Source organism: Nerophis lumbriciformis, linkage group LG12 (genome assembly GCF_033978685.3).
Source record: "Nerophis lumbriciformis linkage group LG12, RoL_Nlum_v2.1, whole genome shotgun sequence".
In the NCBI taxonomy this organism is placed as follows: Eukaryota; Metazoa; Chordata; class Actinopteri; order Syngnathiformes; family Syngnathidae; genus Nerophis; species Nerophis lumbriciformis.
Window position 1 is genome coordinate 30,743,332 of NC_084559.2, and position 14,185 is coordinate 30,757,516.

The 14,185-nt window shown below is 38.8% G+C and overlaps 1 protein-coding gene across 4 annotated transcripts in view; it reads right to left on the bottom strand.

Moving 5' to 3' along the window:
* Positions 1 to 1,264: 1,264 nt before the first annotated feature.
* The window catches only part of ap1b1 (adaptor related protein complex 1 subunit beta 1), a 42,537-nt gene continuing 29,616 nt past the window's right edge, over positions 1,265 to 14,185 (bottom strand). For all 4 annotated transcript variants that reach the window (XM_061986336.1, XM_061986337.1, XM_061986335.2 and 1 more), the window contains 4 exons: positions 13,516 to 13,600; positions 12,786 to 12,872; positions 10,925 to 11,079; positions 1,265 to 2,256 (listed from right to left, as the gene is read on the bottom strand). In XM_061986336.1, coding sequence (XP_061842320.1) covers positions 2,182 to 2,256; positions 10,925 to 11,079; positions 12,786 to 12,872; positions 13,516 to 13,600 — 402 coding nt within the window. In that variant the 3' untranslated portion in view covers positions 1,265 to 2,181. The remainder of the gene's footprint in view (positions 2,257 to 10,924; positions 11,080 to 12,785; positions 12,873 to 13,515; positions 13,601 to 14,185) is intronic.

The window sequence follows — 14,185 nt, forward strand, 5'->3', positions numbered from 1 at the left end:
CAAAATATGGGCGGGCCTGCATCAGCCTGCTGATATAACCTGCAGAAGACTGGCGGCCATTTCATATTGTGTAGTTTGTGCTTCGGTAGCATCTTCATCCGGAAATGTTTGCGCAGAATTTGAAAGAATTATGAAATATGGCTGCCAGATGCATTGTTGCAAGTTGTAGCAATGCAACTAAAGAAGGGGTTAGCCTGCATATATTTACAAATGATAGGATTATGAGGAAAGTATGGACCTCTCCTGTCAAAAAGTGATTTTACGAATCATTTTAATGATTCTAAATTCGAAGAAGATTCATCATGGCCGGAAAAAATTAGAAAAACTCAAGTCAAATGCAATCCTGAAAATCAGGAGCACCCTTGAGGGGAGAAATATGAGTCAGAATCTGCAGGAAAAGAGAAAGAAGAGCAGACCCGGCGTTTAAAAATGAGAAAAAGAAGCTAGTATACTATTTTGTGTTCTCTTCTGATGTTTTCTTCAAGATGCTTGAGGAAATGCTGAAAGAGCAGGCTTATCTGCAGATGCATTGCCTGCGGCCGGGGCCCGGTCAAGAATGGCCTCCCTTTCCTCAGCCTTGGCTTCAGGCTCAAGACAGTACAGTTAAAGTCCGCAAATATTTATATTCAGCTTCTTCGTCAGCATAATCCTAATAGAGTCTCCGACCCAGAACTTGTGTCAAGAGCCATCTTGCAAAGATGCCATTTTTGTCCAAACTAGTGTAATACACAATATTTTCAGATTCTTTTATATTTTTCTTTTTTGGCTCATAATGGCAACCGTATCAGTTTGGAAGTAATTATGGCCATGGGCGACAAAAACATGCAATGAAGTGATCAAAATGATAGTTTTACATGCCTTTATCCACACTGAATATACGTGGAATTGGGCTCCAGTTCTGTAGACGTCACACCAACATATCGAGTCAAGGGGCATTACAAGTACTTCATTATCTACCCATTACACAAAAAAAAATTTATAATATGAGAAATGACTGCCAGAATAATTTTCATGAGCAGAAAATACATAAAGTATTCAGTCACATTGATTACGTCATCACCTATGCTATTTTACAGCCACTCGGGTCCAATCTGTAGAAATTGCTATGATAGATGGTGATATAACCAATATTATATTTATTACCTCTCTGGCATTTTCAGTTAGCTGACAGCATCGCTTGGCCTTCAATTTAACGTTGAGTCATAAAACTGTTGAGGATTTGTGATGCATTGGCCTGAAACACACATAAAGAAAAGGCAGCGCATATGAATTGATCAATATTTTTTTATTATTTCTCTTTTAGATGATATACACACAAAGAACAAAATTATGTCAATCAAAAAAAAACACACGATCCAACATTATTTCTTACAGCGGCTGTCCATCACGGCCACCTGTGTATCGATCGATAAAGAAGGTGACGGATGCTTACATCCTGCAGAGCCGATGAAAAGGGCATCAGTGCCTTGACTGGAGGAAAAAAGGACTCCAATTAATCTGCAGAGTACGAGGGTGACACACAGTGTTGTTCTGAGCAACCATACTAACATGCACACTGATTGCTTGAGTGTTACAAACCACAACTTCATCATTTCTCCTCAGCCTTCATCTTTTCAGGCCACAGTGGTGCCTAAATGCAAATTAGACTCACTCCTCAACATCTGGACCAGTTTTCCACAAAAACAATGGAATGACTAGGATAGACAGCAGAGGGCTGCTTCAGTCTTAAAAAAAAAAATCCAGATATGAACGTAAACATGAAAAAAATAACATGATCTAGCCAAGACAGCCGACCTCCGCCTGATACCCACAGAAGCAGAGTTAAAGCCTGCATTGAATATCGCAGTTCAAAAACTGCAAATTGCAAACTAAAAACATGACAAGTTGCAAAGCTCGACGGCAATTTAACGCCTCTTAGCCACAGAAGCAGTCGAGATGATGAGGCGGCTGAGGCAGGGACCATCCTGGCTATTTAATACAGGACACATTAAATTAGGTAGGGAAAAAACAATCATTGATGAGAAAACCAGCAAGATAAATGTGCAGTCTCAAATAAAAGATGCACCTGAATAATAGAGAGCTGGACAAAAGACAAACTGCACTGCACGATAGTGTGACATGGGCCAAAAGGCTTAGAGGAGGACACCGACTGGCCCATCAGTGTTTTGTGTTTTTTCTTTCTCAGTTCTTCAGCACAGCTTCGTAGCTCTGGAACACACACTGGGAAACTTCGGGAGCTCTGCACTTCAGGGAAACCTGAGAAAGACAAGAACAAAAGAGCAGGTAGAACATGGTTATGCGATGTCACATTAGATCAGTTCTTCTCAAATAGTAAGGGGGGGTTTTTGTGTGCCGAGCGAGAGTTGGTCAGGTGACCTGGGGAGCCATCTTCGAACTGGAAGCACACTGAATGTTTTTTGTGTGACACCGGGAACATGCTTTATCAGTATCTAATAATGCTTTATCAAACCCTGCTTCAAAAAGCTGTGCACTAAAAAATGTGCTCATTGTAGCCATTAACCCGGACTTTCTCATTTGATATAAAAAAAAATCAGCAGTTAATGTTGCCGATCAATTTGCATTTAATCTTATTTATTGAGTTCATTATTGAGTGTACTTTTCAGTATCAAATGGTTCAAAACAGTTAATATTGTTTTATACTTTAAATAAGGATTTTTGTTTCAAGCAAATTGATGCACTTTTAAATATTTTCTGTTACAGATTAAAAACGATGTTCATAAAGTTATTATTTGCTGTAAATTGATCTATTTTTCTTTTCTTCAATGTTAATAGGGTTACAATGTTAGGCAGAGGTGTACATCTAACCATTTTATAGACAAATGATGCTATTTATTGCAACAGTGGAGAGTAGGTGGGATCAAAATAATTGAGAAACACTGCTTTAGAGTAACACGAGGTACAATTTTAGTAAAAGGTGGTTTGGTCTGTGCATGTATTGGAAAAAGTTTTAGAAAAACAGTCTGGATAGTGACATTCGAGATCTTTTAGCATGTAGATGAGGAAAATAGTTTTTTGTCAGTTTTTGGTCCTTTAAAGTACATGATACCACCATTGTGTATCATTACATCCCTTTGATATAAAAAAACATTAAAAAAATACATTATAATAAAAAAGTAATTCCTATAGTTATATTATGTATGTGAATTGTTGTATATTATATCATATATTTATTAATGTTGATGAACTTGCTGCAGTTTGCAATAAAATATTGAAACCAAAAGTTTTAAGTTACTATATTTTGTGTAAATTTAAAAAATTTACCACGGAGGTTTAACAATTTTGAGCGCAACAGTAGATTAAATATTATTCAAACTTTTATTATTCAAAAAATATTTTTATATCCATTTAATAGGGGTGTGCATCTCTACCTTAAATGGCGATCCGATATAAATCTCGATACACGGGTTACGATACAATTCACTAAAAATACTCTTTAAAACGTCACGATTCGATGAAGGTAGAAGCTTTGCATGGTGAAAAGAAAACGTATCATGTCAGAACAATGTCGTGTGTTTATTTTTTTAAAAGACATACAAAACAGGCGGTTCCTGTATTAATTATTAGCAAATAGTAGAACTATCAACTTCAAGGCATTGCAATCCATAAACTTGAAGAAAAGAACATGTGTGAGATAAAAAAAAAATGCAATTTATGATTCGATCTGTAAATTAATTTTCTTCTGTTGATTCTTTGTTTAGCTGTATTTTTATTTGTTTGACATGGCTAAATGTTAAAGTATAAAATTTGATCAAAAGACTGAAGGGTTGTGATATTCACAAACGAACTAAATCTAATGACTGGCTGATTAACATGAACGGTAGGTTTGGTTTTATTTGAGGTGTGACAGTGATCAAACAATTACATCTCAACCAAGGCAGAAACAGCGGCAACTTTGTACTGAGCAGGTGTGCGTCGCTCTACTCTGACGAGTATAGAATAGACTTCACTGTTATGGCACTTAAAAGTACAACAAAATGTATTTTCAGTACAAGCTGTCTAAAAGCAGACATTCAGTGGACAGGGGACTGACCGCCTGTGAGGAAAGGCTCACAGCAGCACCGCTTGTATGTTAAGGACATTAGAGTGTTAGGCGCTTTCATGTCTCCAAACATCCCAAAAAGTTGCTAGATTTGTCGCTAGTCGCTTTAGAAGAAGAAAGTCACTAAAAGTAGTTGGAAAGAGTCTTGATTTAGCGAGAAAGTCGCTAAGTTGACAACATGGGCTAAGGTGTGTGTGAAAATTAAAAACGCAAAGACCCGCCTTAGGTTGCTTCTGATTGGTTTACATTGCGTGGTGCCTTCCGTGGTTGGCTACATTTAGGCACAATAATTTATGAATTGGTCTGTGATTGGTTCTTTCGGTAAGTCAATCAGAATTACAGGATATGAAAGCTCCTCTTGAATGATGTAAATGCGCTGAGATTGCCTAAGAAATGTCTTTAGAAATGGATTCTTTAAAAAGAATTAAAATGTTTTCTTTATGTAAATTGATTTAGTTGGGTTTTTTTCAGCACCGTTTGTACATAGCATACTTCAGTGGCTGTGTCAGTGGTCACACAGTTGCTATGGCAACGCAAAATGACACAAAAGAGTGTTAAAAAAGAAAGACATGCCCCACTGAAACCTAAGAGACTGTAATCCCCACATCCCCCCAAAAAAGCAAATCTTAAATTTTTTCTTTCATTTCACTTTCATGACGTTGTTCTTGCCTTCAATTTAAGCTAATATTCAGTCAAACCTGACAGAAATGGAGTGCAGAACCGGGAGAAAGCTGTAATATGCAAGTACAAGGAGCGAAGCATCAAGGGAGAGCTGAAGCCAATTAAGTTGCTTCCTTTGGGGAGCAGCTAAAGTGAAACTATTAAACTTTTGTGTTCAGTCAGTGTAACAATTAGTGTTAACATATGCTTCAAAAGTCCCCCCCGAAAAAATAAAAAAATAAGCAGTGGCAGGACTTTATTCGTTCTAAAAATAGCCTCGGCTGGCCATGCCAAGGAAGAAAGTGCCGCAGCCAGCAGCTCGGAGGCAAGCGTCTGAACAAACAGTGAACATGGAACACCAGCTTGCTCTTTTCATCCCTAATGAGCAACAACCTCAACGTCGTGTCTAAAGCACACAGTGTGGCACACCCAAGGCAGGGCGTGAACTTAACGAGTGAACACGGGGAAGTACGATGCACACACAGCCAACAACAAATACTAAACGTAAAGTAACAAACATCAATAATTACAGAAGAAATCTGCTTTTACATCACTGAATGCTCCAATAAGGAAAGTCATTCACTGACCACAACATTAGGTACACTTGAATTATATACGATTAATACCAGTACATTTTTACTTAACACAGTTTAACAATAGATGTAAATTTATATACATATCATTAAGGTTGTAGTGGTTTCCTCACCCATTCCAAAATCATGCTTTTTAGATTAACTGGCAACTACATTTGTGACTGTGAATGATTGATTGTTGTGTCCTGTAACTGAATGGTGACCAGTCCAGGGTGTACCCAAATTCGGCTGCAATAGGCTCCAGCAGACTTGTGATCAAGGACAAATAGATTTAAAGGGGTCACATCATGATTTTTTTCCTACATTTAAAACACCTCCTCGTGGTCTACATAACATGTAATGGTGGTTCTTTGGTGAAACATTTGCATGAACTTTGTTTTACAGACCTATTTTTAAGCCAAATTTTTCTCCCTTTCATAACAGCTTGTTTTGAGAGGCAGAGTTGTTAGATGCAAATGAACCTCTGCTCACCATGCCCTCTCACACTGAGAGAGCATTCGACCCTGCTCGTTAGCTGTCTTGCTTTTATTGTGCACTATGGACATTGGTGACCGCCACCAGCCATCTGTTTTGAGTGACTTTCACCACAACACAACATCCCAGGTGATATAGCGAGATCAGCGGCTCGCCGTTTGTCGCCGCCAACAAGGGAGGAGGTGAAAATGCGGGCAGATGAAAGGAAGGAAGGAAGCCCGGCTGACGGTCAGGTCTGGAACTATTCCCTGACTAAGGTTAAACTTCGACCGAGTCTAACTTTCTAATGCTAGATCCTGGACGTTTACATGTGTATATTGACAATAAATAGGCTTTTCTATTCTATATCAAGCAAATAACTCTACTGCACAGCTGCTTTGAGTTGTAAACAACAGAGACTCAAGGCTATAAGGTACGCTACGACCTACATCGCGAACCAAATAACAGAATATATAACTTACTCGTCCATTGCCAAACACGGTAGGCACTGATCCAATTAAAACTATTTTTTAGGAAAATCCTTCTTTAGTTTTGCCAGAGAACAGTGATGCTATCGTCAGTAGAACGCTAACATAGCTACACGACAATAAAATCCATCTTTTTGTAAAGGTTTGTGGGTAAAGCATGACTCTTGGAACACACTCGGAGCAACTTTTTCACAGTTTAGGGCACATGGCCACGAAACAAAAAGGTTAGTTAGGCACCTTTTACTTTTTCAGATGAGACTGGAGGTTTGAATCGTGTCCTGAGTTACAACCAATAACATAATTTTCGTTCTTCAAGTCGTATAGCCATTTTGTCGTCCAAACAACAGATGCGCGCATAAACAAAAAATGTCGGACGAGCATAAGGAAATTTGGGTAGTTTTATAACATATACACAGTGACTGCTCGCTGTTGCTGTTGCGAAAAAGCTAAGTATCGTTCTATCTGTGTGCTTGTAATTGTTTTATAGCTTTCTTTACTACTTCCCAAACATACTTAGTAGTCTTACTTAACTTGCAAATCACCCGATCTCTGTCTCACCACCCCTCCCTCAGCTAGCTAGCTGCTAAGATAACGAAGCTAGCGCGAAGCTAGCGCGGAGATAGGCGGCGTCGGTTTGAAGGAATCAGCTCCCCGCACGTCGCGACCACTTCCCTGAAGACAGCAAGAACTTGACTCGGTGAAAGAAATACCGTGAGTATGGCTCCCTGCGCTTCATGCACCGTTCGCATGGATAGGTTGGCTCTGCTAGGGGGCCGTGTCCACCAGTTAGAGCAGAGTAATCTCGTAACTTTAGACGTTGCGGACACATTTGCTGTAGCGAGCTAACTAGCCCAGCTTATAGCAGCCTTAAGCGGCCTATAAGCAACGGTGAACCGGTTGAGACGCATAATAAAATTAGCCCTTTAGCTAGTCCTACACTCCAGTCTACCGGGCACCACACTTTAGTCATAGGGGACTCCATCACCCGAAACATAAAGCTTGGCAAACTAGCTCCATCCTATCTTGCTGATTGGTTTGTACCATATGTCCCAGCAAGAAATCTGCATTCAAAGAACTCCGGCTTATTAGTGATTCACAGAGCCCAAAAAAAGTCTGCGGGCTATAGAGCGTTTCTATTCGGGCTCCAGTACTCTAGAATGCCCTCCCGGTAACAGTTACAGATGCTACCTCAGTAGAAGCATTTAAATCCCATCTTAAAACTCATTTGTATACTCTAGCCTTTAAATAGACCCCCCTTTTAGACCAGTTGATCTGCCGTTTCTTTTCTGCTTTGCCACCCTCTCCTTCATGGAAGGGGGGCACAGGTTCGGTGGCCACGGATGAAGTGCTGGCTGTCCAGAGTCGGGACCCGGGGTGGACCGCTCGTCTGTGCATTGGTTGGGGGCGTCTCTGCGCTGCTGACCTGTCTCCGCTCAGGAGGGTCTCTGCTGGCCCCACTATGGACTGGACTCTCACTATTATGTTAGATCCACTATGGACTGGACTCTCACAATATTATGCTAGATCCACTCGACGTCCATTGCACCGGCCGCCCAGGGGGGGGGTGTCCACATCTGCAGTCCCCTCCAAGGTTTCTCATTGTCCCATTGGGTTGAGTTTTTCCTTGCCCTGATGTGGGATCTGAGCCGAGGATGTCGTTGTGGCTTGTGCAGCCCTTTGAGACACTCGTGATTTAGGGCTATATACGTAAACGTTGATTGATTGATTGATAGATAATCCGCTGACCATGTTCCCAATTAGTGACGTCACCAATTGTGCACATTCCAAACTGACTGTTTGGAGTAAGTACATAGGACGGCAAGATTATACAGCTGTGAATATTTGGAAACAATTTGATTCAATTTGATTAGATTCTTGGGGGCAACGATTCGATTCAATTTGATTCTCGGTTCAAAATCAATACTTTTTTGGGGTTTCCAGTTCAATGATTAACTACATTCCTCCATAAAATAGATAAACAGCTTTGATACATTTGTATATTACTTAAAAGAAAACTGGTTTTGTTTAATTAAGTCAAATACAAATAAGGCAACAAGAGAAGTTTTCCCCATTTCCATTTTCTGAGGTAAATCTGTACCGCAGATATGGGCTTCTACATCAACAATATGATTTGCCTGAGTGGCTTGACCGGACAGGTTAAAAAAAAAAAACATGAATAAAATATATTAAAAAACAAAAACAAATAAGGAACTTTTTTATTTGAGCCGATTAGGAATCGTAACAAATAAGAATAGCGATTCATCCGAAAAGCAATTTTTTTGGACACCCCTACGGGATTGTTTTGATAAATATCTCCACAATGCCTCCACGCTTTGATTTATAATTTTTGCAGAACCCAAATGCACAACAGCAGGTACCAATAGGTAATAAAAGTTGGTTTTGCATGATAGGGTTCAAGATGTACAAGTGTTTCTGTATACAGGGATAGTGCAACAGTTTCAAATTCAGATGGGCTAGTAGATGCAAATTGAGAAGTCTATCCTGTGCAAAACAAAAGACAGCTTATGAATAAAAAGATGATGTGAGGAGCAACAATAAGGAGGTGACACCAAGGTTGTCTTGTAGAAAATTCTAAGCCAAACATGATCCATCGAGGCGGGGAGGATTGCGCACACAACGTCACAAATAAACACACAATGACACCCACAAATGCAGACACGCACGCTAACAATAAGAGTCATAGAGCAATCATCGCCTGCCATCCCTCCCCACTCCTATTATTGCACATCAACATCCATTATGTCCTCCTCTTCAACTCTGTTTTTTGTTGGTGATCTACTTAAAGATTGTTAAGTAGGTAAATTTTAATGTTACTATAGTTGCTTTACAAAAATATTTGTCTTTAAATATAGAATTATTAAATTTACTAATTATAATTGTTTTCTTTGCATCAAGCCTATTGATAAATGCTATAATAACTCAATTTAATTATTTAATATTACAGTCATCCCTCGTTTATCACGGTTATTTGGTTCCAGATCTGACCGTGCCAAACACATTTTCGCAAAGTATGATTATTATTAATAAATTGAGTATTTCATTGAGCATTAAAAATTGTTCATGACCCAAAAGCTTCTAAATACTTTCAACTTTATTAGAATCATCTAAACATGAAATAACACTCGAATAAAGTTACCTTTACACTTGTTTTACCCATTATAGTAGCTTTGAGTGCTCTGACTTTTGTCAAGCGTTTCACCACGACCACTACGTGGAAATACTTCATCACATCCTGGGTAATTCCTCTAAGTTAGTTTCATGTACTGAAACCACAGGCGTGTGTTGTTCTGAAAAAACTTGGTCAACTTGACAATCACAGCGAAGATAGTCGCGTCGTCAGAATTGCTTGTCCTGTCGCGTTTCCACCTTTTTTCGTCATTCCACATAGCTCACGTCAAATGCTCACCATTGTCATGTGGAGCTGTGTTATTATCTTATCGAAGGTGAAGAGCAACAACAACGTATGTCTTCACATAGCTTTGCGCCGAGTCCCAACAAATCCTGCTACTTTGGACACGCTGTTATCTTTTGACATCGCTCATGTCAAAGGATTATCAATGTGGAGATGCGTTGTGTTACCAGAAGTTACTGTTAACACACAGGCGGAAGTCCCGCTTTGTGACCATCTCTCCTTGATCGCCACAAAATAATAATTAGGGGTGTCATATTATTCTATTAATTGCGATTAATTAATTATATATATTATTTTTTATCTCTTACGTTATGGCCTCTGTATCCCTGCAAGTGTCCTCTCCCTCTTCATGTGCTTTACTTGTTGAGGGTGTAAAACAATGGGTCAGTCACAACCTGAAGTGGTCATTTATTGGCTGTCATTGTGTTTGGACTTGTTTAGCAAAAGCTGATTGGCTACCATTGTTGTTGGGAGGGCAAAGGGAGGAGCTCGTCTTTTCACCGCAACGGAAACATCTCCGCTCCTAGCAGGTTGTGGGCACCGTTGATAAAAGAATGGTGATAGTCCTCTTTTGTTTACCGGTGAAGCAGTTCAAAGAAGCTCAATTCAAATAAGAAAAAAGAACCCTGATTTGTTCTCTGTAGCTATATCCCTTTATTTTGTGATGATGAACAGTAATAGTTTTGATGTTCCACTGCAACTTACAGCACTGTGATTGATGGATTTGTTTTATTTATTTTATATTAGGAAAAGCCGTTCAACAAAAAGTTCAACACTTGCTTTAGTATTTCTCATATTTTTACAGTTTTTTTATGTTTTTATATTGACCTAATGTTTTATTTTAGTAAATGGCTAAGTCTGCATCTGTTTCAGTCTGGTAAAAAAACAAAGGACTTCATGAATATTTTTCTTTGGTTATATAATGATCTTTTGACCTGCCACAATAATGTAATGAATTCAAATAAAAATACCTGAAGTTGAGGGCTATTATCACCTTATGTTTAGGTGAGATTAAAGAAGATTAATTAAATGTTTTAAATATCTTGACAGCAGTAATAACAGAAACAATACAGATACAACACTGTAATGCATACAAACAAGATATGTAGAATATGCTTTAAAAAAAAAAAAGCGATGTAACAGCAATATTTGAAACGCAATGTGGCGATAGACAGTTATAAATACATGTCAATGTTAGGCTGCATGTCAATGTTAGGGAAACTCAACATGAACTCACCGTGTAGTTGGGGATCCCAGCCTGCACTCTCAGCTCGGCTAGCACCCAAATTCCATTGGTGAGTTTCATGGACTGGTATAGCATGTCCTGACCCTCCACGGTTCGCTTAGCGATGGTGAAGATGTTGCTCCCCTGCAGTTTGCTTGAAGCCGCATCTGTTTAGAAGACAAAAAGGTAGAAAGGGATCAGTTTAGGTGAGAGATTTGACTGGAAAAGCTTGTGCTCCAATGATGATATCCAAACGCAACATCAGAATACTCCAGAGTAGAACTTGTCATCTCTCAACGCTGCAAAAGTCTAGTTAATAATTCACTAGTAAAACTTTCTTTTTTAGGCTTTCTGACTTGCTGAGGCGATGCAATAGCAAGTAAAACTTTTTTCTCCAATGAAAAAAACATACATTTGTGAGGGGAAAATATCCATTAAGTGGTTATTAGCAATTCCTCTCCAGCTCAGCTGCAACTTATGAATTATCCATAACTAGGGTGTGGAGGATGATGTATTGTCAGTAAAGGAGATGAGGATTTTCATCTTTTCTGACATATACTGTAAATGTTGTTACAATGTTGGATACTTTTGGATGCCTCTGCCCATGGAGTTTTGCAGTCTGGCTACGTTGGGATGTCACAGCCAAGCGGACGTACTTATTTGGACATTAAGTAAAGCTATCAAAGAGAGGATGCTGAGCCCTTCATGAGGCCAGCTGAGTTTAAGGAAACAATGTAAGATAATAAAATAGAATAGAATGCCTTTTTATTGTCACTATACAAAGGTACAATGAGATTAAAAGCAACTCCAGTATCAGCGCGACAGTCTATAAATATTCAAAACATAGGAAGGAAAGAAAATAAATAGTGCAAAAGGAGGTAAGGTGCACAGTCCAGTCCTGAGAACGAATGTTCTGAATGTGTTATTTAAATATTAAATATTATATACATAGAAGCATTCAGACTGTGGGTGGAATGTAAAAATTGCACACAGAGAGGTGCTAAACTATAAAATCAGTGCCTATAAGAGTTCAAGGATTATATTCACCTGATCTCGGCATGTGCATAATAACAGATGTGTGACGTGCAGTGACTTACTGTAAAGGCTGCTAAAAGCATCTTTTTTTTCCCATGAAGCGATGTATCAATCGGAGAGTGTGCAGGTGTACTTAATGTTGTGACCGGGTGAATCTGTATACTGTTTATGAAGTTTATTTTCGACCATGTCTAAAAAAAAAAAATAGCAGTGACGTTCGTTTTCAAAAGATATTTTAAACAGTACGTTTTCAGAGGATAAATGATGATACTTTTGGAGAGGGTTGGGAGTGGTTTGATTTGAAATCTGGGAACGCCGCCACAAACAAACAGTGCAGACCGGTTATCAATGTGACAAGACGTTCACAGTACAGGTAAATTTCAATATAATGCGGTCCGATAAAAAGCGATGTTCTATAAGATGCGGTCGTGCCACGGACCCCAAATTTTCACCCGGTTTTTTTTCCCCCACAAGAGTCAACCGCGTTGTTTTTTACCAACTTATTGAATATCTATACTGTATCGACCTACTGCTGGATAGCGCCCGCCCTATTCTGTGATGTGGGAGCACAATCCACCAATCATGTCACGTCTCATGGTGGGCTATCCACTAAACATCATCATTATCGCCATCAACCCCTTCGCCATTTTCCGGCAGTGACGTAACGCAGATGCGACAAATGTTTGTTTACTTTCAAGATGCCGTTTGGGTTTGCTTGACTCTTTTTTTCATTTGCCTGTCTACATCAAGAAGAAAACAGACCTTTTTGTCGTCGTTTCAAAGGAATGTAACTGTATTCGACATTTCTCAGACCGCTCTAAACATAAGTAATGTTCACCTGAATTGAGATGGCAGTCCTTGAGTTGAAACTGGGACTCGTTGTCATTAGGAATGTCTTTCCATGTGGCGAGGAACACCTGCCGCTCTGCACATGAAAAGACAAGCACAAGCCGAGTCCAAAGGTTTTGAGGAAATAAGACACAATGTGATTAAACAAAAAAGTGATATAAGGTTTCCTGTTATTGAACATTATCATACAGCCACACACACAAACTCACAAGACAAATGTAAATGTACAGTAGGGCTGCAACTAACAACTAATTTGATAATCGATTAATCTGTCGATTATTACTTCGATTAATCAATTAATAATCGGATAAAAGAGAAACTACATTTCTATCCTTTCCAGTATTTCATTGAAAAAAAAAACAGCATACTGGCACCATACTTATTTTGATTATTGTTTCTCAGCTGTTTGTAAATGTTGCAGTTTATAAAAAATAAAAATTAAAAAATAAAATAAAATTTAAAAAATTTAAAAGTAGCCTCTGCGCATGCGCATAGCATAGATCCAACGAATCAATGACCAAATTAATCACCAACTATTTTTATAATCGATTAGTTGTTGCAGCCCTAATGTACAGTATATTAAATTTATGACAATGTCCTCCCTACACATTTAGATTACACACTCTCTCAATAAGATGCACACACAGACAGGTGCGGGCCTTGTTGAGGTTAGTACGATTTGAGAACCTTGAGTGAAGTGCTGCAGGAAAAACACTCACCCATCCTCCCGTCCTCCACGAAGAGCATGCTGATAGGGTACTGGCAGCTGAAGTAGAAGACGTCTATGTTGTTTTTAACGGCCACCTAAGAGGCCGGTGGTGTTGGTGGAGGAAGATAGCAGGAGAAAGTGATACAAAAGTAATTAACTTGTCAAGTGTCTAACAGAGATGGACAAGGTTATTGTATGTGGTGTGTTTACTGAACAAGAGGCAGGAAGTATACTGTGCTGACTGGTATACATGAGTATTTAAGAGTTTAAGAGCCACCCATCATGACACCCTTTGTCAAACTAGAACAAATGTTTAATTTGCATTTGAGAAAAGCATGGATAAAACAGTTTGTAATGACATCAAACATGAGAGATGCATCAAACATTCTATCTTTACAAAGGCTAAAAACACTTTTAACTGACTCAAAGCAGATATTAATTTTAGGGATGTTCCAATCACTGTTTTATGCTGCCAATTCCGATACCGATCATCCATGAGTGAAATCAGCCGATACCAATACCGATAACGATCACAAAGATTACTTGTAGTATTCACAATGTATTTATGGTGAATGGGTGTTAATAACAGTCAACACAATATTTAAACCAGCTCCTTATTCTCTTTTATTACATACATGTGTTTAGAGAAAAAAAAATTAATAGTACACAACTAATCAAAA